This window comes from Eptesicus fuscus, chromosome 1, assembly GCF_027574615.1.
Source record: "Eptesicus fuscus isolate TK198812 chromosome 1, DD_ASM_mEF_20220401, whole genome shotgun sequence".
Lineage (NCBI taxonomy): Eukaryota > Metazoa > Chordata > Mammalia > Chiroptera > Vespertilionidae > Eptesicus > Eptesicus fuscus.
In genome coordinates this window covers 20,496,745-20,524,304 of record NC_072473.1, presented here as the reverse complement: position 1 = coordinate 20,524,304, position 27,560 = coordinate 20,496,745, and the positions used below count along the sequence as shown (strand labels likewise).

Below are 27,560 nucleotides of genomic sequence, written 5' to 3'. Positions count from 1 at the left end.
TGCACCATCATCTTAGTCTACATCTCTCTTAGAGTTTGCCAAATTACAACAACAATGACCAAACGATTTTGAATGTCATTTTAATAGAATGGGCTCTGACTCCCTAACCCACAGCGAAGAGGGTCAGCCCAAATGGCTGCCCAGTTTACAGTCATAGATTATCATGTTTTTTTCCTCAGAAACGCCCTGAAGATGATGTGCATCAAACACTCACTTGATGCACTTTGCTCACCTGCACTGGGACAGGAGCACGAGGTGCATCCCAATGCTGTCCCAGATGGAGATAGATGCTCTCTGGTTTACTCATAATTCCAAAGTAACTGTAAAATAACCTTCCATTCCGGGTGCAAGTCTCTCAGCTCTGAGACCCACAGTCTGAGGGTGTGGCCCCTGCCCAGCATTATCACAGCCTCAACTTTCCCACCATGCTGTGAACTTAAGCTTCCCTCCCACCGCATGACTTTCACTTTCCCCAAGTCTCTAACTGCCTTGCCTCACAGATTCTACACTAGACTCATTTTCCTCCCCCCCCCTCCTTTCTGACCCCTTAATTTTACTGCTTTGTCTATCTTAGGAGTATCTCACCACCTACAGTATAAGAAAGCTGCTCTTAGACTCTAAAATTCTATGGGCAGCTCAGGTAGGGTCTAGTTTTCTTAGCATCACAAGTACTTGCCAAGAGCCTTCCAAAGAGCAGATGCTAAATTAGTACTTGTACCGGAAGCCAAACTTATTAGGATTTAATTTCTCCTACATTCTTGAAGAAGCTAAGGCAATCCAGGTACATATACTGCAATTTTACGAAGTTACTGAAAGGAATAAAACAAAGCACCAATTAGCTACATTTTCCATTATTTTTCACATCTCATGATCACACCGACTTTACTCTGGGGTAATTTCCTTTTACACATAAATCCATATCCCAATATCATGCTATGTTGTTCCGAATGACAAGAAATAACCCAAGGATTTTCAATTGGTTCCATAACACCATACTTCCTAATTTTTCTACCTGATAAACTCCAGTAAATGTGTGATCCATGTCACTCATATATTTAGGTTATGGAGCTAAATACAAGTCTACATGAAAGGAACAACCTTTAAAATAGAAAAAGGAAAAGGTTAAATGTCCAATTTCCCCATGTCGTACAGGCACACAAACATGTTATGCATCGTGTTCTCAGGAGCCCCACCTTGGCTCCTCACTAGTTACAAGGTTGGCTGCTTTCTTTAAGCAGTAAGTGAAGACTCTGCCTCAGAGCTCACTAGGGATGAGAGGAGTTTCAGGACTTGCCCTGGAATTCAAATTGGCCAGGGCAGCAATAAGGAAGCCCTGCTGCAGCTCTGCCTCAGGCCCTCTCTTTCTTATCTTGCAAAGCCTCTTGATGATGAAATGGGAAGGCACTGGCCATGGTATCATAGACCTTAGCCAAACCCCCGCACATCATATATACTTATAGGAAAGCACCCTCTATCCATGTACACAAAGGTCATACTCATTCCTTCTTACAGCTACACTAGAGTCCCAATGCACAAAATTCATGCAAGAGTAGGCCTTCCTTCCCTGGGCTGCCGACACTGGCTTCCCTCTGGCATCTGGGACCCGGGCTTCCCTTGCAGCTTCATCCAGAAGGGGGTCTGGAAGGACATCCAGTCTAATTAGCATATTATGTTTTTATTATTGTAGATAGTGCAGTGTAGATATCCCTTCTTTTTTCAATCAATATATTGATTAGCATTTATGTATCTTCCTATCACTGTGGGTGTGTCTTCAGCTTAAGTCTTAAAAAGTGGAATTACTAGGTCACAGGTAAATGCATATTTAGTTTTGTTATATATTTTCAAATTCTGTAAGGTAATATTTTGATAATGTTTGTACTCATGTTCTTAAATAATATTGCAACTAAATAATATTCTCAAGTAATATAATAATAAAGTAATAATTTTGAGCTACCTTTACCTGATCTATTTAATGATGTTATATTGGGTTCATAAAAAACTTTTGGAAGTTTTGTTGCATTTTCCATGCTCTGGAATGACTTGTGTGACAAAATTGATGTTTTACAAGAGTATAGAGAATAAGGTAATCGATGCTCTAGGTACTCATTTCTGAGCTTCAGCCATATCAACACATGGTCAATCTTGTGTCACCTATATATAATCTCAGCCCCAGATTATTTTGAGACAATCATCTATAACAAGCATGTCAAACTCATGGCCCACGGTGAATATTATTGTGGCCCAGCCAATGTAACAGTATGTAAGGAACGTTTTAATAAAAATTTTAACTTAATTTTTATAATATTCTGTTATACACAATTATTAATAATGAACTAAAACGTTCGCTAATGACTGATTACTAGAATCGCGTTGCATTCATTTCCCTTACACACCTTATGCACAGGTGCACCATTTCTCTCCACTAATACCAGCATCAAATATTTTAGCAGCCGATGGCTACATCATTAGTCTTGTTCTGACTTGTTTGGTGTGTGCAACAGGAAGTATTTCACTTTTGGAGAACAAGAAAAATGGGTTTATTTGTGTTACTCTTATTAATTTGTGCAGTTATTCAGTGACTGGTAAGTTAATGTTCAAGAAAAAATATTAGTTTTTATTAAAATGTTCTATTTTATGTTAATGATGACTCATTTTTTTTCAGTCCTTTGTACTCAGCATGTCTCTATCAAAATAAACCTACATTTCTATGAAAATTGAAGCTTTTGTTTTTTTGCGGCCCACAGAAACTTAAACCTTGTTTATTTGGCCCGGGTTAGCCTTTTAGTTTGACATGCTTGATCTATAACAATAGTTATCCTATTGTGTACCTTTAAAGGGTAAAGCGTTTAATTACACATATAGGGACACTGGTTGGCAGAATTCCAAGATGGCCTACCAGATTCCTGACTCCCCGTGTACACATTTTCCACCAGTCAATTAATCAACCACTCATCTAGGTGCTGCTACGAGGGGTTTTGCAATTGTAATTCATGTCTTACATAATTTGTTCTGAAAATAGAGAGATTATCCCCCATGGGTCAAGCCTCATCAGGTGAATCCTTACATGGGATGGGCGTTTCCTGGTGAGAGAAATTTAAAGAGTGAGAGGGAGGTTCTCCTTTGCTGGCTTTGAAGATGGAGGGAGCCACATAGCATACCAAGGAATTAATAGCAACTTGAGAATGACTCCTAGCCAACAGCTAGCAAGAAAATGGGCACCTCAGTCTTTCAATTTCTGGAACTGCATTCTGTTAACTGCATTCTGCATGGCATTGGAAGGAGCTCCTGAGCTCCATGTGAGAACAGCTACCTGATACATTGTTTGCAGCTTTGTGAGATTTCTGACCCAGGAACTCAGGTACTACCTACAGAACTTTGAGATAGATACTAAATGTCTGTTGTTTGAAGCTGTTCAGTTTGTGGTAGTTTGTTATAAAGTAAACAAATATACACACTGAAAAGGTTTTTTTTAACCTTTATTGTTGAAATTATTACACAGGTCTTTCTTTTCCTTACATTAACCTCTTCTAGCCCGCTCCCGTCCCCCACCCTCAGGCCCTCACAACTCCACTGTCTGTGTCCACAAGTTATACATATCTGCATATAAATTCATTAGTTGATCTCTTCCCACCAACCTTCCCCTGCCTAGCCTCTTAGGTTCAACAGTATATTCATGCTTCTATGTCTCTGGGGCTATTTTTGTTCACCAGTTTATTTGGTTCATTAGATTTCACATATGAGTGAGATCATATGATACTTATCTTTCTTTGACTGGCTTATTTCACTTGGCATAATGCTCTCCAGGTCCATCCATGCTGTTGTAAACGTTTTTATCTGCAGATTCTCCTTCTTGTAATTAATCTTTTAGGATATACTCTCTTGACTACTTTTACTTATCTAATACTATTATTAACTATTAATGTTTATTCTATACATAACATCCCCAGGCCTTATTTTATAGCTGAGTTTGTACTTTTTGGCTACCTTCACCCATTTCACCTGCCTTCCATTCCTTGCCTCTGGTAAACACCAATTGGCTCTGTGTATCTATGTGTACATTTCTGTGTTTTTCCTTTTAAAGATTCCACATGTAAATGATACCACACAGCATTTGTCCTTCTCTCTGTGTTGAAAACTTTCTGTGAAAAGAATACTGCTTGAAAATGACCACTTATTTCATTTAGCCTAATGCCCTCCAGTTCTGCACATGCTGTTGCAAGTGGCAGGATTTCTTTCTTTATTACGGCTGAATGATAGATCCTTTTCTACGTGTATGTGTGTGTGTGTGTGTGTGTGTGTGTGTGTGTGTGTGTGTGTGTATCACTTTTCCTTTATCCATTCACTGAACAATGTACATGTCCTGGAAACTGTAAATAATCTTGCAATGAACATGGGGGTAGAATTATCATCACTTCACTTATATTCTGAATCTAAATAAACTTTCTTTTTTAACAATATCACTTGAAAATTACCTAAGAAATAAGTCAACAAGGTATTTGTGCGCATCACAAATAATGGTCAACAAGCATTGCCAACCACAATGTGGAGAATTCAACTCAGACCTCAATCAGGCTGAGAAAAGCTACTGGATGTTTCTCCGGATTTCTCACTGCCTCCCAATGGATCTAATGTCTGCTTAGCAATGGAAAGTAAGTAATATACTATCTCCACCCACTCTTTACAGTCCTTTTCACTTGTTCTTTAAGAAATGGAGAATATATCACCTTCTTTTATATGATAGCTTCTCCTACAATGTATAATTGCATGGGCAGGTGCAGGATCTTATTTGCCTAAACATTCCCAGCATAAGCATGAAGACTTCCAAAGAGCTGATGCTCAATTAATGATTGTGTAAAATAAAAGTTATAAACTAAGAGGACTTACATTCTCAAACATTCTTGAATAACATCAGGAAATCCTGGTATATATCTTACAAATTTACCAAACGAAAAATGATAAGATGGACACTTAGTTTGCTTTCATGTCTTGGCTGTAACAGATAATGCTGGATACCGGATAGGTAATAAAGGCAGTAACCTTTTTAATATCTACGTATGGTTCAAATGTGTACTAGACTTATGGTGAGAACATTTTATTTTGTTAATCCTCACCCGAGCATATTTTTTCCATTGAATTTTTTAGAGTGGAATTTTTTAGAGAGAGTGGAATTTTTTAAGGGGGGGGGAGAGAGGGAGAGAGGGAGGAAAGGAAAGGAAAGGAGGAGAGAGAGAGAGAGAGAGAGAGAGAGAGAGAGAGAGAGAGAGAGAGAGACTGATCCCTTGCCTCCAGCTGACGCCCTGATGGGGGCCAGGAATCGAACCTGTAACCGATGTACAGGCCCTTGACCAGAATCAAATCCTCGATTCTTCAATCTGAGGGTCAATGCTCTAACCACTATGATGAACCGGCTAGGGAGACACTTTTAATGCATATAAATGTCTAATCACTCTGTTGCAAACCTGAAACTACTATAACATTGTATTTCAACTGTTGAGTGGAAAAAAATTAAAACAGAGTGGTCAATTTTTATTTTATCTATCTATTATCTATCTATCTATCTATCTATCTATCTATCTATCTATCTATTTGGCTAGCTCGCTATCGATACCCAGGTATTCTCCCAACTACTTTAGTGTAAAGTTCTTTCACATCCCAAAATATATTCCTATCCTAAATCTATGTTATCTTGTTCTAGATCACAAAAGTGATTGAAGGATTTCCAATTTCTGTTTCAAAAACAAAACTTTTACTCCTAACTTGATGAACAGCAGTAAATGTGAGATCCATTTCATTCATAAACTTATATCCTGAATCTTAAACATTCTAAAAGAACATCACTTGAAAATGCAAGAAAAACACACAAATATAAGTCATTAACATATTTTGCATATAGGAAACTGCTTAACGGGCCTTTACAGACCAAAAGTGAAGACTCCACCTCAATGTCACTCAGGTTGAGGGTAGCCGCTAGATGTGGCCTTGGGATGAGTAGCAGCAGCCTTGGGTACATCTTCAGCTCTGGATCTCTCCTCTGCATCTCTCAAAGCTTCTTCATAATGCAGTTGGAAGGTAGTGGGAACAGTATCATTGAGTTCAGCCCAAAACTCTAGGACTTTCATCTTGCTGGTCTCAGCGTGGGTTCTTGGACCCCACAGGAACTCATAGCGTGGAGGATCACTGTTGGGCACCGGCTGGTACACCAGGTATTTTTCCTGCACCAAATCTTGAGTGATAAGCTTCCTGGGCTCCCCAAATAATAAGTGACTCTTACCAGCAAAGATACCCAAAGTATTGAGGAATACCCAGGTATTCTCCTCAGAGACACGGTTGCCATTCAACAAGATAAAACCCAGGACAGGCATCAGAAGCCCTTTGGTAGGAAATCTGAAGCCGCTGCTCACACTCTCATCTTGACTGATGACAAGGGTGTAGGTATTACCGTTGGGCTCAACTTCTTTCAATTCCAGGCCAAAGAACATATCCATGCGCTCAGAGGCTCTCCTGAGGATCTCAGGGAAGTCCTTCCTGAACCACTTGTGAATTATCTTCAGCATGTCTCTCTTTCTAATGGGCTCATTCCTTTTATATTGATACAGCAGGTACTCTACCAACATAGTTGCCTTCTTACTTAGTAGACGTTGGCCAGAGCTCTCAGCGGAGGTTGAGGCCTGGGAGGATTTTTTACTTTTCTGAACCTGGCCTTTGGCTTTTACAGCCGATCTTTCACCTGAAGCCCCTGCAGCATCACTGGTGGTGGCTGGGGCACTTGGAGGTGCCTGGAGAGTGCCAGCACCAGTGGAGGTTGAGGGACCATCCCCCAAAACGGAAGAGGAGGAGCAAGAGGCCTCTCCTTCCTCTCCTACAGGGGCCTGAGCACTCTTATCACCTTGTTTCTCAGCTCTGTTTTGGCGGCGTTTCTCCCGAGCACGGAGCTTGCTCTTATGACCACGAGGCATGATGGCTGTTGTTCAGGACAGCAGACAGTAGTGTGAGCAGCTGCTTTGAACACCTGAGGGATGGAGAAAGAGTTGATGTGAGAACCTCCAACAGGTATCTTCCAGCTGGGGTCTGTTGAAGGTTGCCTATGCAGGTTTCTCTGAGGGCACTCTTTTACCAACCCACAAGGCTCCTGTTCTCCTGATCATTCTGTCTCCTATGAGCCCCACAGATAAACTTTAGAGTGAGTACCCCACTACATGCTACCAGCCCTGCCCTGAGTTTACTCAGGTGACAATGGGTAATGTCAGTGTGGCTCCCTTTACTCTGGGATGTGGGGTCCTCTCAGTGTTATCATGTCAACTCTGAATAGAAGCTGGGCACCCTTCCTTCTGCTACTCTGACATTGATATTTTAACTTGCCTTGAGAAGGAAGTGGAGGGGAGTCTCAGTCCACCTCCCTAACAAGGGTCACCCCATGTTGAGAGCTTAGTGGGGGATACTTTGTGTCCTGAGTTTGTTTTTCCCCCAGTTGTCAGTCAAGCTCCTCACCTTGGCTACTTGTAGAGGCTGGCACCATTCCCTTTGGCTGACTGGTGGCTAGACCTTCAGACTAAGGATCTCACCTTCCTTAGACTTGATATAAAGAAGTGAGGAGGGATGCTCAACATGACAGCCCTTCCTTGAGATTCCCTGAGCTGATATTACAGGCTTGGCATAGACCCATTGATGTCACTTTTATTCAGGGTTGGTTGATTTCTTGAGTCATCTCTCAGGTTCCTCAATGGGACTCCTGGTGGAAAACTCACAGTAATAGCCAAGTTACCTGAACTCTAATAAGCAGAAATGAAGTTGACCTTGTCTGATTGAAAGTGGTCTCCCAAGAGTGGGGGCTGTTGCAAGCAGTTTGGGATCTTACTGTAGGTTGTTCTACACAGGATTTCGATCCAAGGTCTAAAATTCAACTCATGCTGAGGTCATCATTTCTCTATCTGCTTTCCCAGATGACTCCCTTCAGACTAATGTCCTCACTTCCCTGTAACCCCTGAGTGAGGACTGATGGGCACTCCTGCCTGACATTTATACTTGAGGTGCGATAGCTAGCACTGAAAATAGGGAGGATACTTTTTGTTTCTTTGTTTTGTTAATCCTCACTGAAGGATAGTTTTTCCATTGAATTTTTTAGAGAGAGGGAAGGCAATAGAGTGGGAGAGAAACATTGATGTGAGAACAGATCAATTGGTTGCCTCCTCTAGGACCCCAACAGGGTGTGTGTGGGGGGGTCCACCTTCAACCCAGAAACCTGCCCTTAACCTGGGATCGACTCCAGGCCTTGCTGGGGCTGGCCGACCATCGAACCAGGAGGCACACTGGCTAAGGCAGGGAGGATTCCTTGTGGCCCCACTGGTACAGGGTGGCACATCCCCACAGTCCGCAGTGGCCTGTTCCTGAAACCTGGCATAACACGAAATTCTCCCTCCGCTGACCTGCGGTTGCCCCCTTTGACCTGACCAGTCACCTCCCTGAGATGGCCTGGGAAGAAGGGCGTGCAACTCATCATGGCGACAAGCCCTAGTCCCCCAGGGGCGACTCCCACAGCCTCCCCCAGTGTAACCACCCTGAATCCTGGTAGAGACTGGGTCCCTCTTTGGACCCTCCTCCAGTAAACCAAGGCCCTGACCTGTCTGAGACACCACCTGAGGAATAAGGGTCACCGCGGCCTGCCGGCTCTGCTCGCGGCTGCCATGGCTGTTTGGCGGGGTGACCGCTGGAGGGGAGGCTGGGTCGCTCTTCATTTCCTTGGCGGGGCGCTCCCTAGAGCTGAGTGAAGGGGTTGCTGCCCCACGTGGCCCTTTCGTGGCCCTTTCACCGAGAGAGGCCTGCCCTGAAGCACGAGGCCTTCATCGTGGATCACCTTGCTCCCTAGAGCAAGGCCTTCTCACCAACCCATTCTAGGCCGCATTCAGTCTTAGGGCTGTGCGAGAACTCTCCCAGCCACACTGGGAGAGATGGGGGGCCCACCTACATAATGGGAGGTTCTGCAGTTCACTGGTAGGTCCTCACCTTGCCTCAAGGCCAGTCCTTCGAAGCCGCCCGCTGCCAGATAACCGCCACAAATGCGTGCTCGCAGTTAGGTCCTCGAAGCCCCAATGGAAGTCGGTGGGTCCTTTCCGGAGGCGGGGCTGTCCAGAGCGCGCCTGATGCCGGGAGCCTGAGGGATTAGGGTCCGTGGGCCCCAAGTCCTCACTCAGCCTCCCCACTTTTGTGTCTGCAGAGCTTGGACTCCTCCCTCTGTTGAAGCGGGAGGGCCTGGCCCCCACAAAGTCCGCCGTCCCCTGAGACCCAGGGAGGCAGGCAGTGAGGACGCCCTGCCTCTGAAGCGGGGCCCTGGGACTCAGAGGCCTGAAGCGGGGGATGGGTCACTGCTGGACCCTACTGTGTAAGAATTTTGCTCTCTAGGTCTTCACTCATGTTCCTAACCTGGGGTTCCTCTCTTTAGTAACCCAGGTCTGTCCTTATTTAAACAAAGCCTCATGTTTGTGAGTTCCTAGAGGGGAATTTTGCTATGTGACACACATCTAGTCCTACTTCTCTTCCACGTAACATAACATTGACAGCAAGACAAGTTTCCTGTGAGACCCCATGTTTAGGGAGCGTTTTTATGCTCAGCGCTCAGGGGTCTCAGTATAGCTTCAATTAAGGCCATCACCACTTTTTCTACAGAACCGGGGCTGCATCTGTCAAAGTGAGGACCTTCATGCCCTGAGGTCTGACAGGTAAAAATAGTGATATGTCTTCTACAGTTCCCCATTGCTAAGAATAGAATGGGGCTCTATTTGACTCCCTCTCCTAGTGGGGGTTTCACTGTAACAGTTAGGGTCTTTATCAAAGCTCTTGTGAAGGCCTAGGCCAGTGGTCGGCAAACTCATTAGTCAACAGAGCGGCAAACCGCGGCTCACGAGCCGCATGTGGCTCACGAGCCGTGGTTTGCCGACCACTGGCCTAGGCTGTCTCTCTCTTCATAGCTGGGACTTTCTCCATTCGTAGAAGATCACTTCAGGAAGATTAAAAGGTTTCTGCCAGAACTCTCTCCTGAGCATCCCAAGGCCAATAGCATTGGGGGAATTTGTGGGATTACTCTGTTTGGCATGGGTGGTTCTCTAATTCTTATTGAGCGTCCACACCTTGACACCTGACCATTCTTGGGACTCTGCTACCCTGAGGCTGCTCCCATCAAATCAAGGTACTCACCTTTTGGGGACCTCCAAAGTTCCACATCCTGCGGAGACTTTTCCAGTCCTCCAAGGGTTGATGGCCTGAGCCACACTTGTGGAACCCCACTGTTTTTTTTTTTTTAAATATATATTTTTTATTGATTTCAGAGGGGAAGGGAGAGAGAGAGATAGAAACATCAATGATGACAGAGAATCACCGATTGGCTGCCTCCTGCACGTCCCCCATTGGTGAGGGGGGAATCAAGCCCACAACCCCGGCATGTGCCCCTGGCCAGAATCGAACCTGGGATCCTTTAGTCCACAGGCCGACACTATCCACTGAGCAAAACTGTCCAGGGCCCCCGCTGTTTTGTTTGGGTCCTTTCTTCATTCCTCATTCAGGGTTCTCACCTTTATATCTGTCTGTCTGTCTATCTATCTATCTATCTATCTATCTATCTACCTATCTATCTGCTGACCTGAGTTTGTCTTTCTTACACCAAGGCTCTTAAGTACTTGAAAGTCCTAAAAAATAATGCTGGGCATGCTCAGCTTGACAGCCCTGCGTGGCCCCTTTCAAGCATAGAGGGGAGGGGTGGAAGCATGTCTGTGTGTGACTCCCAATATTCTGGGCTATTTGTCTACCCAGCCTTCTAACATTGGGGGCTTCCTCTTGGCTCCTGCCTCTTGGAATAAAGGCTTCCTGGAAAATGCCACATCCCTGCAAACCCTGAACAGTTTCCTATCTGCAAATCTTGGTCCCTGCTTTAGGAGTGATGTGAGATGGGGCAGCTGAAGCCCAAGTCAGGAGTCCCAGGACAGGACAAGCAGGCAAAAATATGCTGATATTTTCCTTCTCTTCATCAGTCAGATTTAGATTCTTATGTAAAGTCCGTTCTAATATTCTACCGGGAAGGGGAAGTCTATGATAATTTTATGAGATTCTGATCTTTTCAGGTTATCTAACATTGCATATGTACATGATCATGCTGTCACCAACTATTAGCTTTCTATTCAGGCCTCTCATTTAGTTTGGTATTCAAATTGCTCTGGGAATGTAATCCAACTCAGTAGTATGACCATAGATTCTTATTTTTATTACCTGAGATACATTATTAAGAAGAAAAAAGAAAATTGAATTCAGAAGCACAAGGTGGGCCTCACGCTGGGATAATTGGAATAGTGTGAGCTCTAAACTAATTCAGACCAGGGGTCGAGTTTCAACCTTGTCCCTTAACAGCTGTGTGAATTTGGGCACATTTCCGGCTTTAGTTTTTATCCTCACCTGAGGATATTTTTTTTTCTATTGATTTTTAGAGAAAGTGGAACAGAGAGGGAGAGACAGAGATATACACCAATGTGATGGAGACACATTGATTGGTTGCCTTCCATATGCCCCTGACCAGGGCCGGGAGCCTGCAATTAAGGTATGTGGGCACATTTCTAAATGTTGTGAGCTTCAGGCTCTGCATCTGTGAAGTGGGTTTATTTGATGAGCTCTTGTTGCACTAGACTAGTGGGATGTGGTTAATATGTGTCAAGTGCCTGGCACAGTGCCTGGCCTGTACTGAGACTGCAACATGGCATTTATTACTATGATTCATTTGAATCCCAATGATGCCAACCACCCTGCTGGGATTGTTTATATGTTTTAATACAGCAGAAATCGCCAAACATGATGCATTCTATAACAAAGAAAATCCAATCAGCTAAAATGCTGATTACTCAGAAAAACTAAGTAATATTTTCCTATTACATGATTAGTCATTCAATATGGATACGAGGTATACTTACCCAGACAGATGCAACACAAAGGTCCTAGAGTTTGTGTCAAGAATTGACAACTTTCCTCCCTCCCAGCATCCTTTCATTTAAACCACCGTTATCTACATTCATGTAACCAGCACCAAAACCCTAGGACTTACTTATGCACAGGGTAATTTAATTTGAATGCCCTTTTGATGGAGCAGACTTTGACCCTCCAAACTTAGTGCAAAGAGTGCACAGTGGCCTCTTAACTTCTCACCTCAAAAGAGACTCACCCTTACTTCTCAGACATTCCCTGAGACAATGTGAATAAAACATCTGATTCGCACATTGTGTTCATTGGCACGGGAGCAAGAGCACAGGACACATTTGATCCCTGGCCCAGGTGGGAATTCTCTCTGGTTTACCCACAATCCCAGAGTAACCCACCATGAAGCTAACTTAGAATTCCCTCCCACTGAGGGACTTGCAGGCCCAACACTGCTTTGCTTTAGGGCATTTTCACTTGAAGCTTTAATCTGGACCCTCTCCTTTTCCTCATCCTCCCTTTTTTGCCTGTCCTTTGTGTCTGAGAGATAATCTCACCTTTTTATTTTTTAAATATATTTTTATTGATTTCAGAGAGGAAGGGAGAGGGAGAGAGAGATAGAAACATCAATGATGAGAGAGAATCATTGATTGGCTGCCTTTTGCATGCCCACTACCGGGGATTGAGCCTGAAACCCAGACATGTGCCCTTGACCGGAATCGAACCTGGGACCCTTCAGTCGTCAGGCCGATGCTCTATCCACTGAACCAAACAAGCTAGGGCTCACCTCCTTTTTATATAATAGCTGTCCATAACCACTAAAATTCTGTGGGTAGTGGCTCAGTGTTTTGTTTATTTGTTCATTTGTTTTTAATTTCTATCCCCAGTACTAGCATTGAGCCCTCCAAACAGTGATACAGTTGCCATTGGTGAGTATCAGGTCTAGGACAGTTACCTGGGGACTGGTCGTATGCATGCCCTTTTCATAACACAGTCTCTTATCCTAGGTGAGGCCCAGTTTTATGACAAGGATATAGGAATTGTTCACTTCCTTCACGTCAACTCTAAGACCAGCTCCACATGTTCAGCAGCTCTCCTGAGCATATTAGGAAATGTTCCTTTTTAAAAAATGTATTTTTATTGATTTCAGAGAGAAGGGAGAGGGAGAGAGAGATAGAAACATCAATGATGAGAGCGAATCATTGATCAGCTGCCTCCTGCATGCCCCCTACTGGGGATTGAGCCCGCAGCCCAGGCATGTGCCCTTGACCGGAATCGAACTCGGGACCCTTCAGTCCTCAGGCCAATGCTCTATCCCCTGAGCCAAACCAGCCAAGGCAGGATGTGTTCCTTTAAAAAATTTTTTTTTTAAATCCTCACCTGAGGATATGTTTTTATTTATTTTAGAGAAAGAAGAAGGAAGAGGGAGAGCGAAACATTGATCAGTTGCCTCCCTTATACACTCTGAACGGGGATCGAACCTGCAACCTAGGTATGTGCTCTGACCGGGAATCCAACCCATGACCCTTCAGTGCACAGCACGGCTCTCTAACCACTGAGAAGTACTGGGTAGGGCAGGATGTGTTTCTTATCTTTTTTTTATGACATTCTTCACCATGTCTGTCTTTGTGATGTATTCTTTCAGTTGATAGCTAAGCACAAGGAAATTCACCAACAAAGCCACTTTGTAGTCCAGGGGTTGTTTCTTCCTTTTGTGGCCACTGGAGTCCTCATCTGGTATGTTTGATGAGATGCCTGTGGACACTCCTGGCTTTGGGTCTCCCTGTGAGCCTGAAAGTTTTGCTTCTACGTGTGGCACTGACGCTTCTGACACTGATGCATGAAGACTCTTGTTGATATTAGTAGGCAGGAGTCTGGGTAGGAGGCATGGTAATAGGGCACCATAGGCTAAGGAAGAGAAGGATCTGAGTAGCCTCATCTGATAAATTCAATTTTGTTGGCTCCCACAAAGGCCAACTCCACAAAACCTTTCCCAAGGTCAGTGGTCTAGGTCTCACAGGCCTCTTGTCCTCCTTGTCCCATAAGTATTTAAAGGAGGATCTGAGAAGGCATTTCACAATAAAGCCAGCCAACTCAGTTGGAGACTTCCCAGGGCTCATAGTAGGGCAGGCAGAACTGGGCTTTGTGGGGTCCTCTCTGTATTAAGGTGGATGGTCCCCTCAGTTCTTCCTTCGGGTCATCACTGTGACTTCTGACAGCTCTTAAGACACTCACTTTACTAACCTGAGGCCATATCCCTGTGGACCAGGGGTGGGGAACGACCGGCCTGTGGGCCGTATAAGGCCTGAGAAATCATTTGGTCTGGCTCTGCCAAGGCAACAGCAGGCGGGACTCAAAATTCAGTACATCTGGGAGCTTTTTTCATAGCAACATAAATTTATATTAAGTGAATGATGTTATACATATCCAAATAGCCCTTGGCAGGAAAAAGGTTCCCCACCCCTACTTTAGACCAAGGCCTTCACCTCTGAGACTTCTATGAGGAAGTCAGGGGGCAGCTCATATGACCACCTCTGTGTGACAGAAGCACCTTGAGTTTAGGGGTGTGTGGTCTCCTCATTCTTCGGTCTGATTACTCACCTTGACTCCTGGCAGAGTACGGAATTCCTTTCTCTGCTGAAATGGGGTCACCGCCTTTAGATTAAGGACCTCACCGCTTTGAGTCCTCTACGGAGAAAATAACGCAGGACAAAGCAATACAGGACCTGTGTTACATATACAGGATGCCTGCAAACCTGCCTGTAGGGGAAGTGAGGGACTTCAGCTTGAAATTCTGTCAGGTCTCACAGTAGGGGTTGAGCAGGACTTTGAGGTCCCCATCTTCTGGAGTTATATTATTCTTAGTTCATATGGGAGGGTCTCTGAGACATTGTGATACTCAGAGAAACAGAACTTTGAGAGCCTGCAAGGGTCTTACTGGGGAGGAAGTGGCAGCAATGAAGGGTGGACTGTGCCTGCCTGTCTTGCTGAGACAGTTTGTCACAGGGAATCGAAGGTACCCCTCAATCAATGCTGAAATGGTGTTTACAGCAGTATTTCCAAAAATAGGGTCTGTGAGATAATATTAGATGCCACACAAAAAAACTTAAATTATTTTAGAGTAAGTTGGTCAAACAAAGTTAAATAGGTTTTAGTTTCTGGTTTTGTTTTCATTGCAAGATTCCAAGAGCCTCCACTCTGCCAATCTGTAATGAGAAACTCCAAGGGGGTTAATATAATGTGATGAGTTTTCTTAACATAGTTCAACTTGTAAAGTGTGTCCTTCTGTCATTTATTTTTCCACTTTGAATCTCAAGACTTCAACACAGAACATTTTGCATTTTGGAGATGGTGTTTCTGAAGTTCCTGGCAGATCCTCAGCTATGTTTTTCTGAATGTTTTTGGTGAAAATGCAGTGGTCCTTAGAGGGGACAAGAATACAAGCCAGGGGCATTTTCAAAGCAAAATGTCTGCTTCAAGTGGCAATAAAGATGATATTTAAAGTGCAAGGACATTTATTTTATTTTTTATTTAAAAATATATTTTTATTGTTGATAGTATTAAAGATGTCTTCCATTTCCTCTCACTACCCCCCCTCCTCCCAGCCCTTACCCACCCCCCTCAGGACTTCACCACCCTATTATCCATGTCCATGGGCTATACATATAAGTATATAAGTTCTTTGATTTATCTCTTTTCATCCCCCACCCCCAAATCGAGGTATGTCAGTCTGTTCTATACCTCCATGCTTTGGGTCTTATTTTGCTGGTTGGTAGATTCATTTTGTTCATTAGATTCCACAAAAAAAGCCAGATGGTGTGATACTTGTCTTTCTTGTATTGGCTTATTTCACTTAGCATAATAGTCTCCAGGTCCATCCATGCTGTCCCAAAGGGTAAGAGATCCCTCTTTTTTACAGCTGCATAGTATTCCACTGTGTAAATGTCCCACAGTGTTTTATCCATTTATCTACTGACTAGAGGCCCAGTGCATGATTGAATCATGCACGTGTAGGGTCCCCTACATGCTTTCCCTTTCGATCATGGGGAGCTGGGTGCCTGTCCGCTGGTGCACCAGGCGCTGGAGGTTTCTGAAATGCCTGGTGCCTGAGTGGACAGGCACTCAGCTCCCCCGCTTTTGATGGTCCGCGGCAGGAAGTCAGCTCGCTGCCCCAGAGGCCCCTTCTGTGCCACAGCACAGCCATGGTGCAGACGCTGAGCTCGTGCCACTGCTGGCGACGCAGCTCAGCGTCCCGCTGGCCCAATCAGCTACCCCAGCCACCCCGAGTCCCGCCCCCCTGCGCCTCCTGGCCAATCATGGGCATAGTGAAGGTACGGTCAATTTGCATATTTGTCTATTATTTATCTACTGATGAGCACTTGGGCTGTTTCCAGATCTTGGCTATTATAAATAACACAGTTATGAACATAGGGGTGCATATATTATTTCTGATTGGTGTTTTGAGGTTTTTAGGATATATTCCTAGAAATGAGATCATTGGGTCAAATGGCAGTTCCATTTTTAATTTTCTAAATATATTTTTATTGATTTCAGAGAGGAAGGGAGAGGGAGAGGAGATAGAAACATCAATGATGAGAGAGAATCATTGATCAACTGCCTCCTGCACGCCCCCTACTGGGGATCGAGCCCATAACCTGAGCATGTGCCCTTGATCAGAATCAAACCCTTCAATCCACAGGCTGACACTCTATCCACTGAGCCAAACCAGCTAGGGTTCATTTTTAATTTTTTGAGCAAACTCCATACTGTTTTCTATAGTGGCTGCACCAGTCTGCATTCCCACCAGCAGTGGATGAGGGTTCCCTTTTCACCACATCCTCACCAGCACTTGTCATTTGTTGACATTTTGATGATAGCCATTCTGACAGGTGTGAGGTGATATCTGTTGTTTTAATTTGCATCTCTCTGATGATTAGTGGCTTTGAGCATTTTTTCATATGTGTCTTGGCCTTCTTTATATCCACTTTGGAGAAGTGTCTTCTTAGGTCTTTTGCCCATTTTTAAATTGGATTATTTGTCTCCCTTTTGTTAAGTTCGTATGAGTTCCTTATCCTATTTTGGAAATTAACCCCTTATCAGATGTTGGGACTGAGGCTGATATTCTTTCTGCTATTCTTATAGTGATTTATTCAGGAACTGAAGCAGGCCATGTCCCTGCAGAGGGTACACATAGTAAATCTCTCTGGAAAGGTAAAGGCAGGGAATGTAGACAGGGGCTCAGAGCACGGACTGACAGATGCCTGTAGAAGTCCAGAGGGGAACAGCTGAAAACACACACTCATTTTCCTCTTCACAGTTCAAATACATTTTAAAACTAAAGCAATTTCCTAGGGAAAGCTGTAGCACAAACCCAGCCTTTATCTTGTGATTTGTATTTAAGGTATGCAGGCAATTAGAAGTGTGTTGATCTGATCAAGTTACTTCCTTAAATGCTATATTTCAAAGCATCTTCACATGAAAGAGAAATGGATGGTGTCTCAAGATAACTGACCTTGGGGAAAAAGTCCCGTATATGAGTAATATATTTAGAGCTTCATCTTCCACTAGAACAAAACTCATGGATGTCAATAATATATTGTTTTAGTCATGTGATAGCTAGATAATTAGTGAAGATATTAAATATAATCATTTCTAGAAACTGTGACTCTGCCACTTACTTTAGCAATGCCTCTTCAATTGGATTTTAGTGTTTTAATATTTCTGTTTCTATAATAATTGGATACGCATATGATTTTAAAATATTGTCCAATTATTCATCAGGGAATTGGAGCAGGACTTTGTGACTTTACTAAAAATCTTTTCAATTGAAAACATATCCTTAGAGTAGCCGTTGATATTGAGAGACAACTTCAAGTATTATAATGATGTGTTACCACATACTATTCTTTCATTATAGAGAAAGAAACCCAGAACAAAATAAAAACATCTCAGTCAATGTTGAAGCAGTACACAGCTTTTCAAAGTGCCAGTTTTGTTTTAGAGAATCCTTTTCATGTTTCTTCTGTTTTTTTCTATGTCATAAAAACCTATTAAAATATTAATGTTTAATGTTTAAAATGATCATTGTAAAGAGGTAGGAAAATAAGAAAATTACAAAGAAAATCAACAACAATCTATATATATAAAACCCTAATATGCAAATAGACTGAATGGCAGAACAACTGAACAACTGGTCACTATGATGTGCGCTGACCACCTGGGGGCACGTGTGGAACATGGTGGGCGTTGGCAGCAGGCCACAGAGCACGGAATGTGGTGGGCCTCTGCCGTGGCGGGATGATGGAGCAGGTGAGCAGGGGCCTCAGACCAAGGCAGGGCTCCGGTCACTGTCATCGGGGTGACCCTCTGGTGGTTACTGAAAATTCTTTGCTCCTGCATGCCACAGTCCCGCCCGACACTCGCACCTGCTGCTGTCGCTGGCCCTACTTGCACCCACTGCTGGCACCAGCTCCAATAGCTCAGTGCTGTCAGTGGGTGTGAGCGGGGCCTGCGCCGTAAGGGTGTGGGAGTGGTGGCTGTGGGAGCGGGGCTCCCAGCAGACGGGACCAGGGGCCATGGCTGGAGGGGCCAGGAGGGGGCACAGAGGATGGGCCGAGACCCGCCTCTGTGCCCACCACAGCCTCAGGGCCCACAGTTCCTTTCAAGGTGCACAAATTTGTGCACTGGGCCCCTAGTAACAATATAATCTCCACTACTCAAAGCATATGCTGCTATCAAACAATTTTTTAAATTTGTTATTAGGCAATTTTGGAAGTCTCTGAAAAAAATCTCAGCTTGACATACATGAACCACATAGTGAACAATGACATAATCTTACCAATTAGTTAGTCATTTTCAGTTTGCAGGTGGGTAAAGAAACTCGGTCCCAAGAAAAAATGCTGCTCTTTAGGTTATCTCTCCCTCCTTTTCTTCATCTAATGACTATTCTGCTTTGATTATTGTAGGGCTTTGCTTAGGCTGTTGACGATAATTTTTCTCTTAAAACAGAACTATAGGGAGAAATAGCTTTAAGATTGCATAGGATATTCAGGGAGTAAGAATAAAAGACAAGAAAAATCCATCATCAGGATTTGAACGTCAGGCTTTGTCAGTGACTCACAGAGAACACCTAATGTAGGATGTAATTTTTTTCCAGACTTTAGTATCCACTAAATACACAACGACCAAATAGCCGATAAATGTTATTTATTTGATTAGTTAGATTTGATGTGACATTTGTGAATACAAGCTAGAGCTCTAGGTCAAATGTCTGTGATCTAGAGAGGTGGGGTCTTAAATTGTGGATTATGTTTATACAAATCCAAATTTGTAGAACTAAGATGGCCCTGGCTTTCAGTTCCTGACCAAAGATGAAGCCATAGGTAAGCTATTTGGAGAACAAAATGAAGTAAACACAAAGAGGGAGGAAAACAATCTTTCTTTAATGACAAAACAAACAAGTATTCAAAGTCCAGAACAATATAAAACAATGAACAAAAGGTACAAGAGATACTACAATATAAATTAATAAATAGTTATTCATTGAAAGCAAATGAGCTCTGTTTTAATTAAAGCTCTGTTTAAATTAAAGGATATCTTTGTTAAATTCAGAGTCCATTCATATGCCTGGAGTACACAATCATACTGCAGAGAGTCCCACAAATGATGTAGAGGAAAAGTGGCTTCGTGTGTGCTGGAGGGAGTGGGATGGGAAATGGGAACATTGGAAATGGGCCAAATGACAGGGCACTGGGGAAGTGGTAGCTTTTTTCTAGTCTCTCAGCATTAGCTGGGGAAAAGCAGTGACCAACAGAACTTGTGTGTTCTTAAAAAGCAGTGTCTTTCGAAGGAAACAGAAACAGACTGATAGACACGAAGAACAGAATGATGGTTGCCAGAGGGGAGGGGTGTTGGAGGACTGGATGAAAAAGATAAAGAGATTGAGTACAGATTGGTAGTTAAAAAATAGTGATGGTGCTATAAAGTACAGCATATGAAATAGTCAATAATCCTATATAATAAAAGTCTAATATGCAAATTGTCCCCTTGACCAGGAGTTCAACCACTTGCTATGATGTTCGCTGACCACCAGGGGGCGGCGCAGAACATGGCAGGTGTCAGCAACATGCTGCAACCTCTTGCCAGCTACCTGGGGGTGAGGGTGACGGGAATAGAGGTGCTGTGAGAATGCGGGATGTCCCATTCTCACTACTCCTGCTGCCCTCCCCCAGATGCCAGGGAAGGCCCCCCCCCATGCTCAGGTGCTGGGCAGGGGCCTACAAGGAGTCCGCCCCGCACCCACTTGGTGTCTGCCGGGGGTGAGCCGGGCAGCAGCTGCCAGAACCACACGGGCCGGTTGGGCTCCTTGTGGGTTCGCGCAGGAGCTGGTCTGCGAGGCCAGCCTGGAGAGAGTGTACTGCCTACCCAGCTTCCTTGCGGCACTGCTGGATGGCCCAGAGGTGTCCAGCTGCGCTCACCACATCTCTGCGTGGGGACTTGGGTGCCATGGCTCAGGCGGAGGGGGGGGTCCTGGGGGCCCAGGTGCTACCCAGGGCCCAGAGGTCATCTGGGACCTGGACTCCCATGCCAGATGCTTGTGCTTCAATCGTCAGCCAGGTCTAGGGACCACACCCATGCACGAATTTTGTGCACTTGGCCTCTAGTATTGTAATAATTATGTGTGGTACAATGTAGGTACTGGAAATATTGGGGGACACTTTGTAAAGTATATGTTGTCTATCCACTATGCTGTGCACCTAAAACTAATACAAATATTGAATGTAAATTATAATTGAAAAAGAAATTTTTAAAAAGCAGTGGGTTCCATTCCCGCTTGGTAATCAAAATCATTTGGGGGAGTTTACTGAGACTACTGATTTCCAGGCCCACTGCAACCCCTAAATCAAGAGAGTCTTGTAGTCTAGATTTAAAAAAAAAAGAAGTCTTAAGTGAATCTGAGAAGTCAAAATTGAAGTCACACTATTACCACACTTCTCATTAGCACTCTATTAAGAAGTGTTAAACAATGTGAAATTAAGATTTCCCCCAGAAGATAAAAAAGTTTTCCATTTAAATTCAAACATACTAATTGGAAGTCCATAGATCTTCTGGGACATATATGAATGTTTTTGGTGATAATTTTCAACTGCTGAGTTTTTTTTCCTAGTAATGAACATTTTTTAGTTGGCTGTGGACATTTATTAAAATATAGGCCTCAAACTGTCCAACTTGTGTCAGGATAAATAAAATAAAAATGGCTCAAAATGTTGAAACCTTGTTAAAGCACTATTAATATTTATAATTTTTGGTAGGTAAGGATAAAAACAGGTTTTAAGTCACATATAGTATTCTTTTTCCATTCCTGTTTAAGACTTCCCCATATATTTATTAACCTCTTTTCATTTCTATACTTATAATTATTTCTTTATAGCCTTATACTTGCGATTGAAAGTACCCTTACAGTTGAAAGTGTTATATGTATAGGCTACATTCCAGTTGTTATTTAATTGTTCAATACCCATTTTTTTTCTTTTTTTAAAAACTTAATTATTTTATTAATAATTGTTGGTAAAAGGTTTCAGTGTTGTATTTCTTTTGTTATTAAATTTAGTGGGGTGATATTGGTTAATATGATCATATAGGTTTCAGGTATGGGTTTCTATGTTACAAGATCTGTATATTGCACTGTGTGCTCACCACCCAAAGTCAAATCCTCTCCCATCATCTTACATTAGGACCCCCTTCACCTCCCACCCCCTTTCCTCTGGCAACCACCACACTGCTGTTTGTGTTCACCAGTTTCAATTTTATATCCCACATATGAGTAAAATCATATGGTTCTTAGCCTTATCTGACTGACTTATTTCACTTAGCATAATGTTCTCAAGGTCCATCCATGTTGTTGCAAATGGTGCTATTTCATTCTTTCTTATGGCTGAGTAGTATTCCATTGTGTATATGTACCACATCTTTATCCAGTCCTCTATCAGGATACTTTGGTTGTTTCCATGTCTTGGCCACCGTGAATAATGCTACAATGAACACAGGGGTGCATATATCTTTGAAAATACAAGATTTTGAGTTTTTCAGGTATATAACAAGGAGAGGAATTGCTAGGTCATATGGTAGCTCTATTCTTAATTTTTTCAGAAATCGCCAGACCGTTTTCCATAGTGGTTGTACCAGTCTACATTCCCACCAGCAGTAAATGAGGATTCCCTTTTTCCCACAAACTCTCCAACACTTGATATTGCTTGTTTTGATAACAGCCACTCTAATAGGTGTGAGGTAGTATCTCATTGTTTTGATTTGCATTTTTCTAATTGCTAGTGAGGTTGAACAATCTTTTCATATATCTATTGGCTGTTCCTATGTCTTCTTGGGAGACATGTATTTTCAGGTCCTCTGCCCACTTTTTGATTGGATTGCTTGTTTGTTTGGTGTTGACTTTTATGAGTTCTTTATATATTTGGAAAATTAAACCTTTGTTGGAGCTACTGTTTGCAAATATCATCTCCCATCTGGTTGGCTGTCTTTTGTTGTTGTGGTGGTCAGTTTCTTTTGCTGTGCAGAAGCTTTTTAGTTTGATGTAGTCCCATTCATTTATTTTTACCTTTACTTCCCTTGCCTTTGGGGCCAAGTTCATAAAATGTTCTCTACAACCAAGGTCCATAATTTGGTACCTATATTTCCTTCTATGTAATTTATTGTTTTGGGTCTTTTATTTAGGTTTTTTATCTATTTTGATTTAATTTTTGTACATGGGGACAAACTGTAATTCAGTTTCATTCTTTTTCATGTGGCTTGCCAATTTTCCCCAGCACCTTTTATTGAATAGACTATATTTATTCCCTGATGTGTTTCTGGCTCCTTTGTTGAAAGTTATCTGTGCATATACATGTGGTTTTATAGCTGGGCTCTCTATTCTGTTCCATTGATCTGTGTGTCTGTTTCTCTGCCAAATAGCATACTGTTTTGATTATCGTAGCTCTGTAATACAATTTGAAGTCAGGTATCATGATACCTCTACTTTTGTTCTTTTTTTCTCAGGACTGCTTTGGCTATTCAGGCTCATTTCTGGTTCCATGCAATTCTGATGATGTCTCATTCTATTTATTTAAAAAATGACATTGAGATTTTGATAGAGATTGCATTCAATCTGTTTATTCCTTTGGGTAATATGGCCGTTTTAACTATGTTGATTCTTCCAATCCCTGAACACGGGATATGTTTTCCTTTTCTTTTGTGTGTCTGTTTCAATCTCTTTTACTAATGCTTTGCTATTTTCAGTATATAGGTCTTTCATGTTCTTTGTTAAGTTTATTCCTAGGTATTTTATTCTTTAAGTTGCAATTATAAAAGGAGTTGTTGTTTTTTTTTTCAATTTGGTTTTCCAGAAATTTTGTTGTTAGTATACATAAATGCAATGGATTTTTGTACATTGATTTTGTATCCTGCAACTTTACTGTATTTGTTTATGTTTCTTTTTTTAAATATATTTTATTGATTTTTTTACAGAGAGGAAGGGAGAAGGATAGAGAGTTAGAAACATCAATGAAAGAGAAACATCAATCAGCTGCCTCCTGCACACCTCCTACTGGGGATGTGCCCGCAACCAAGGTACATGCCCTTGACCAGAATCGAACCTGGGACATTTCAGTCTGCAGGCTGACGCTCTATCCACTGAGCCAAACTGGTTGGGGCTTGTTTATGTTTCTAATAGTGGTGTGGGTTTTTTTGTTTGTTTGTTTTGTTTTTGTTTTTGTTTTTGTATGGAATCTTTAGGGTTTTCTACATATAGAATCATGTTGTCTGCAAACGTGACAGTTTTACTATCACTTTTTGGATGCCTTTAATTTCTTTCTCTTGCCTTATTGCTCTGGCTAGGACTTACAGAACTATGTTGAATAAGAGTGGTGAGAGTGTAAATCCTTGTCTCGTTCCTGATCTTAGAGGAAAAGTTTTCAGTTCTTCACCAGTCAGTATGATATTAGTTGAGGGTTTATCATATATGGCCTCTATTATGTTGAGATATTTTCCTTCTATTCCTATTTTTCAGTATCCTTTTTTCTTTTCCTTCAAATGAATTTCCAAGGGGAGGAATGCAAATTTTGCTTCTTTTATTACCCAGAATATTCAAATTTAGTATTTTAAATGTAGTAGACTCTCAATAATGACTTACTCAATGGATTTTCTAAATCATTGAATTTTTTCATATGAGAAAAATATATATACCTGTACTGTTCAATACAATAGTCATTAGCCACATGTGGCTAATTAAATTTAAATGAATCAAAATTAAATAAAAATAAAAATTCAGTGCTTTAGCTGCACTATTCACTTTTAACATGTTCAATGGTCATATGTGGCTCCTATATTGGAAAGCACAGAAATAGAACATTTCCATTTAAGTAGAAAATTCTGTTGGACAATGCTGATCTATACAAATCCTATCTCGTCCTTTCTTTCTTCTCTCCCTTCCTTTAAATAGACAACTGTGTCATCTGCAAACAAAGACAGTTTTATTCCCTTCTTTCCCAATCTGTGTACAATTCCTTTTCTTTTCTTGTTTTGTTCTATTGTATTAGGTAGGTGATCTGGTAAACTTTGATAATGAGTGATGACAGGGGACATCCTTGCCTTGTTCTAATTCTTAGGGGGAAAGCATCCAGTTTATCACCATTAAGAATGATGTTATTTGTCACTATGTTGTACATCTGAAAGTAGTATAATATTGTATGTCAACTGTAATTGAAAAAGAAATTTTAAAAAGAATACTTTTAGTTGCAGTTTTTCTTGTAGATGTTCTTTATCAAGTTGAAGAAAGTTCCCTCTATTCCTTATTTACTAAGGCATACCAGTATATTTTCATGAATGAATGTTGCATCTTGTTTAATACTTTTTTTTCCATCTATTAATATGATCATATGATTTTTCTTTTTTGACCTATTGATGACATTACCCTTGCATACCTGGAGTAAATCACATTTTGTTGTGATGTATAATGCATTTTATATATTGTTGAATTTTATCTACACTAATAAAAGAGAAAGATGTAAATTGACCATACCTTTGTGACACCCACCAGCCAATCAGGAGTGAGTATGCAAATTAACCCAACAAAGATGGTGGGTTAATTTGCATATGCAGGCGCCTACCAGCCAGGGGCGGGATGCAGGCGTTCCGCACTGCCCCAGCTGCTCTGGGCCTCTGGGCAGCACGGGAAGGCAGAAAGGCGGCTCCATCCCAGAGCAAAGGCGGTGCTGACTGCCAAGGGAAGGAAGGCCCATTCTTGCATGAATCTTTGTGCATCGGGCCTCTAGATTGATAATATTTGGCTGAGGATTCTTGCATCTATGATTGGTAGCTTTTATTTATTATAATGTCTTTGCTTTGTTTTGGTATTAGGTAATTCTGGCATCACAGAATAAGTTAGGAAGTGTTTACTCTGCTTCTGTTTTTTTAAACTGCAGAAAATTAGTATCATTTTTCTTAGATTTTCAGAAAATTAGTATCATTTTTCATGTTTGATGAAATTCACTAGTGAAACCATTTGGGCCTGGTGGTTTCTGTTTTGGAAGATTATTAATTATTTCAATTTCTTTAATAGTTGTAGGCCTATTCAGATTATCTACTTTTTCTTGTGTGAGTTTAGTTTCTTTCAAATAATTGGTCCATTTCATCTAAGTTACCAATTTATGTGCATAAAATTATTCAAAATATTCTTTTATTATTCTAATAATGTCCATGGGACCTGTAGTGATGGCCTGTCTTTCAGATATTAGTAATATTTTTTCTTTTTATTTCTTGGTTAGCCTGAATAGATCAGCTTTTGTTTTTATTGCTTTTCTCTATTGATTTATTGTTTTCAGTTTCAATGGTTTCTGCTCTGATTTTTGTTTATTTCTTTTCTTCTGCTTACTTTGGATTTAATTTGCTCTTCTTTTTCTAGTTTTCTAGTGTGAAAGTCTACATTATTGATTTTAAATAACTTTTAAATATATGCATTCAATGCTATAAAATTCCTCTAAGCACTGATTTTGCCTTAGCCCTCTATTTTGATAGGTTTTATTTGCATTTTCATTTGGTTAAAATATTTTTCATTTTCTCTTGAGAGTTATTCTTTGACCTATGTGTTATTTAGAATTGTTTAGTCTCCAAATATACTGAGATTTTTATAGCTATCTTTCTATTATTAATTTCTATTTTAATTTTATTATGGTCTAAGAGCATATTTTTTATTGTGTCTATTCTTTTAAAATTGTTAAGATATATTTTATGGTCCAGAATGTGGTCTGTCTTGGTGAATGTTCCATGTGAGCTTGAGAATGTATATTCTACATGTTGTTAGATCAAGTAAATCAGATTCAATTGATGAATAGTGATTTTCAGTTCAACTGTGTCCTTACTGATTTTCTGCCTGCTGGATATGTCAGTTACTAATAGAAGGGTATTGAGGTATTCAATTACCATAGTGGATTTATCTATTTTTCCTTGAATTCTACCAGTTTTTGCCTCATGTATTTTGATGCTCTCTTGTTAAGTACAATACACATTAAGAATTATGTTTTATTGGAAAATCAACCCTTTTATCATTATGTAATGAACCTCTTTATCAGTGATGATTTTCTTTGCTATGAAGGCAGCTTTGTCTAAAATCAATATAGTTCTCCAGCTTTCTTTTGATGAGTGTCTACCCCTTATATCTTTCTCTGTCCCTTTACATTAAATTCATTTATCTTTATATTTAACTAGAGGTCCAGTGCATGAATTCGTGCATAGGTGGGGCCGGGCCTGTCGGGCAGAGGAGATGGTAGGAGGTTGGCCAGCTGCCCCGCCCTGACTGGGGCGATCAGGGCCAGGATGGCTTGGAAGAGGGGCCGTGAGTTATTGGCTGGCCAGCCCCACCCCTTAATGAGGTAGGGGACCGATTTGGTGCCAGCAGCTGGGGCGAGGGGCCACAGGTGGTTGGTCGGCTGGCCCTGCCCCTGATCGAGGTGGGGGGCCAATCTGGGGTGGGGTCGGGTGGGGGGAGGGATTGTAGGAGTTTGGCTGGCTGGCCCCACCCCCTATTGGGATAGGGGGGGTGACCACGGGCAAGGCGGCCGGGGTTAGGGGCTGTGGGCTGATGGGAGTGGTGGGGGCCCATTAGGGGCAGGGCTGGCTAGAGGGAGCAGCAGTGGGAGGTTGGCTGGCTGCCCTGCCTTGATGGGGTGGGAGAGGCTGATCAGGGGCAGTGCCGGCTGGGTGGGAGGGGCCACAGGAGGTTGGCCGGTTTGCTGGCTGCAGTGGGTGTCATAACGACTGGTCCTTCCGGTCTTTCCACCTTTAGGGTCGCTGGCTTTTTATATATACAGATGGGGGTTTCTTGTAGACAACATCTAGCTTGGTCTTACATTTTTTTCTTAAATTTATTAGGGTGACATTGGTTAATAAAGTTATGTAAGTTTCAAGTGTACAATTCTATAATACATCATCTGTATATTGTGTGTTCACCACCCCAAGCCAAGTCTCCTTCCATCACCATTTATCCTCCCTTTACCCTTTCCTACCTCCCCCACCCCACTTTATCTCTGGTAATCACCATACTGTTGCTTGTCTATGAGGTTGTATTG

The 27,560-nt window shown here is 42.1% G+C and overlaps 1 protein-coding gene across 1 annotated transcript; it reads right to left on the bottom strand.

The window, feature by feature from the left end:
• Positions 1 to 5,945: 5,945 nt before the first annotated feature.
• On the bottom strand, positions 5,946 to 6,956 carry LOC103298435 (melanoma-associated antigen B2-like). The gene has a single exon (XM_008155206.3). The coding sequence runs from the start codon at positions 6,954 to 6,956 to the stop codon at positions 5,946 to 5,948; it is 1,011 nt and encodes a 336-aa protein (XP_008153428.3).
• Between the last annotated feature and the right edge of the window lie 20,604 nt (positions 6,957 to 27,560).

Coding starts and splice junctions, on each gene's coding strand:
- LOC103298435 (XM_008155206.3), bottom strand. CDS start 6,956: ATGCCTCGTGGTCATAAGAGCAAGCTCCGTGCTCGGGAGAAACGCCGC.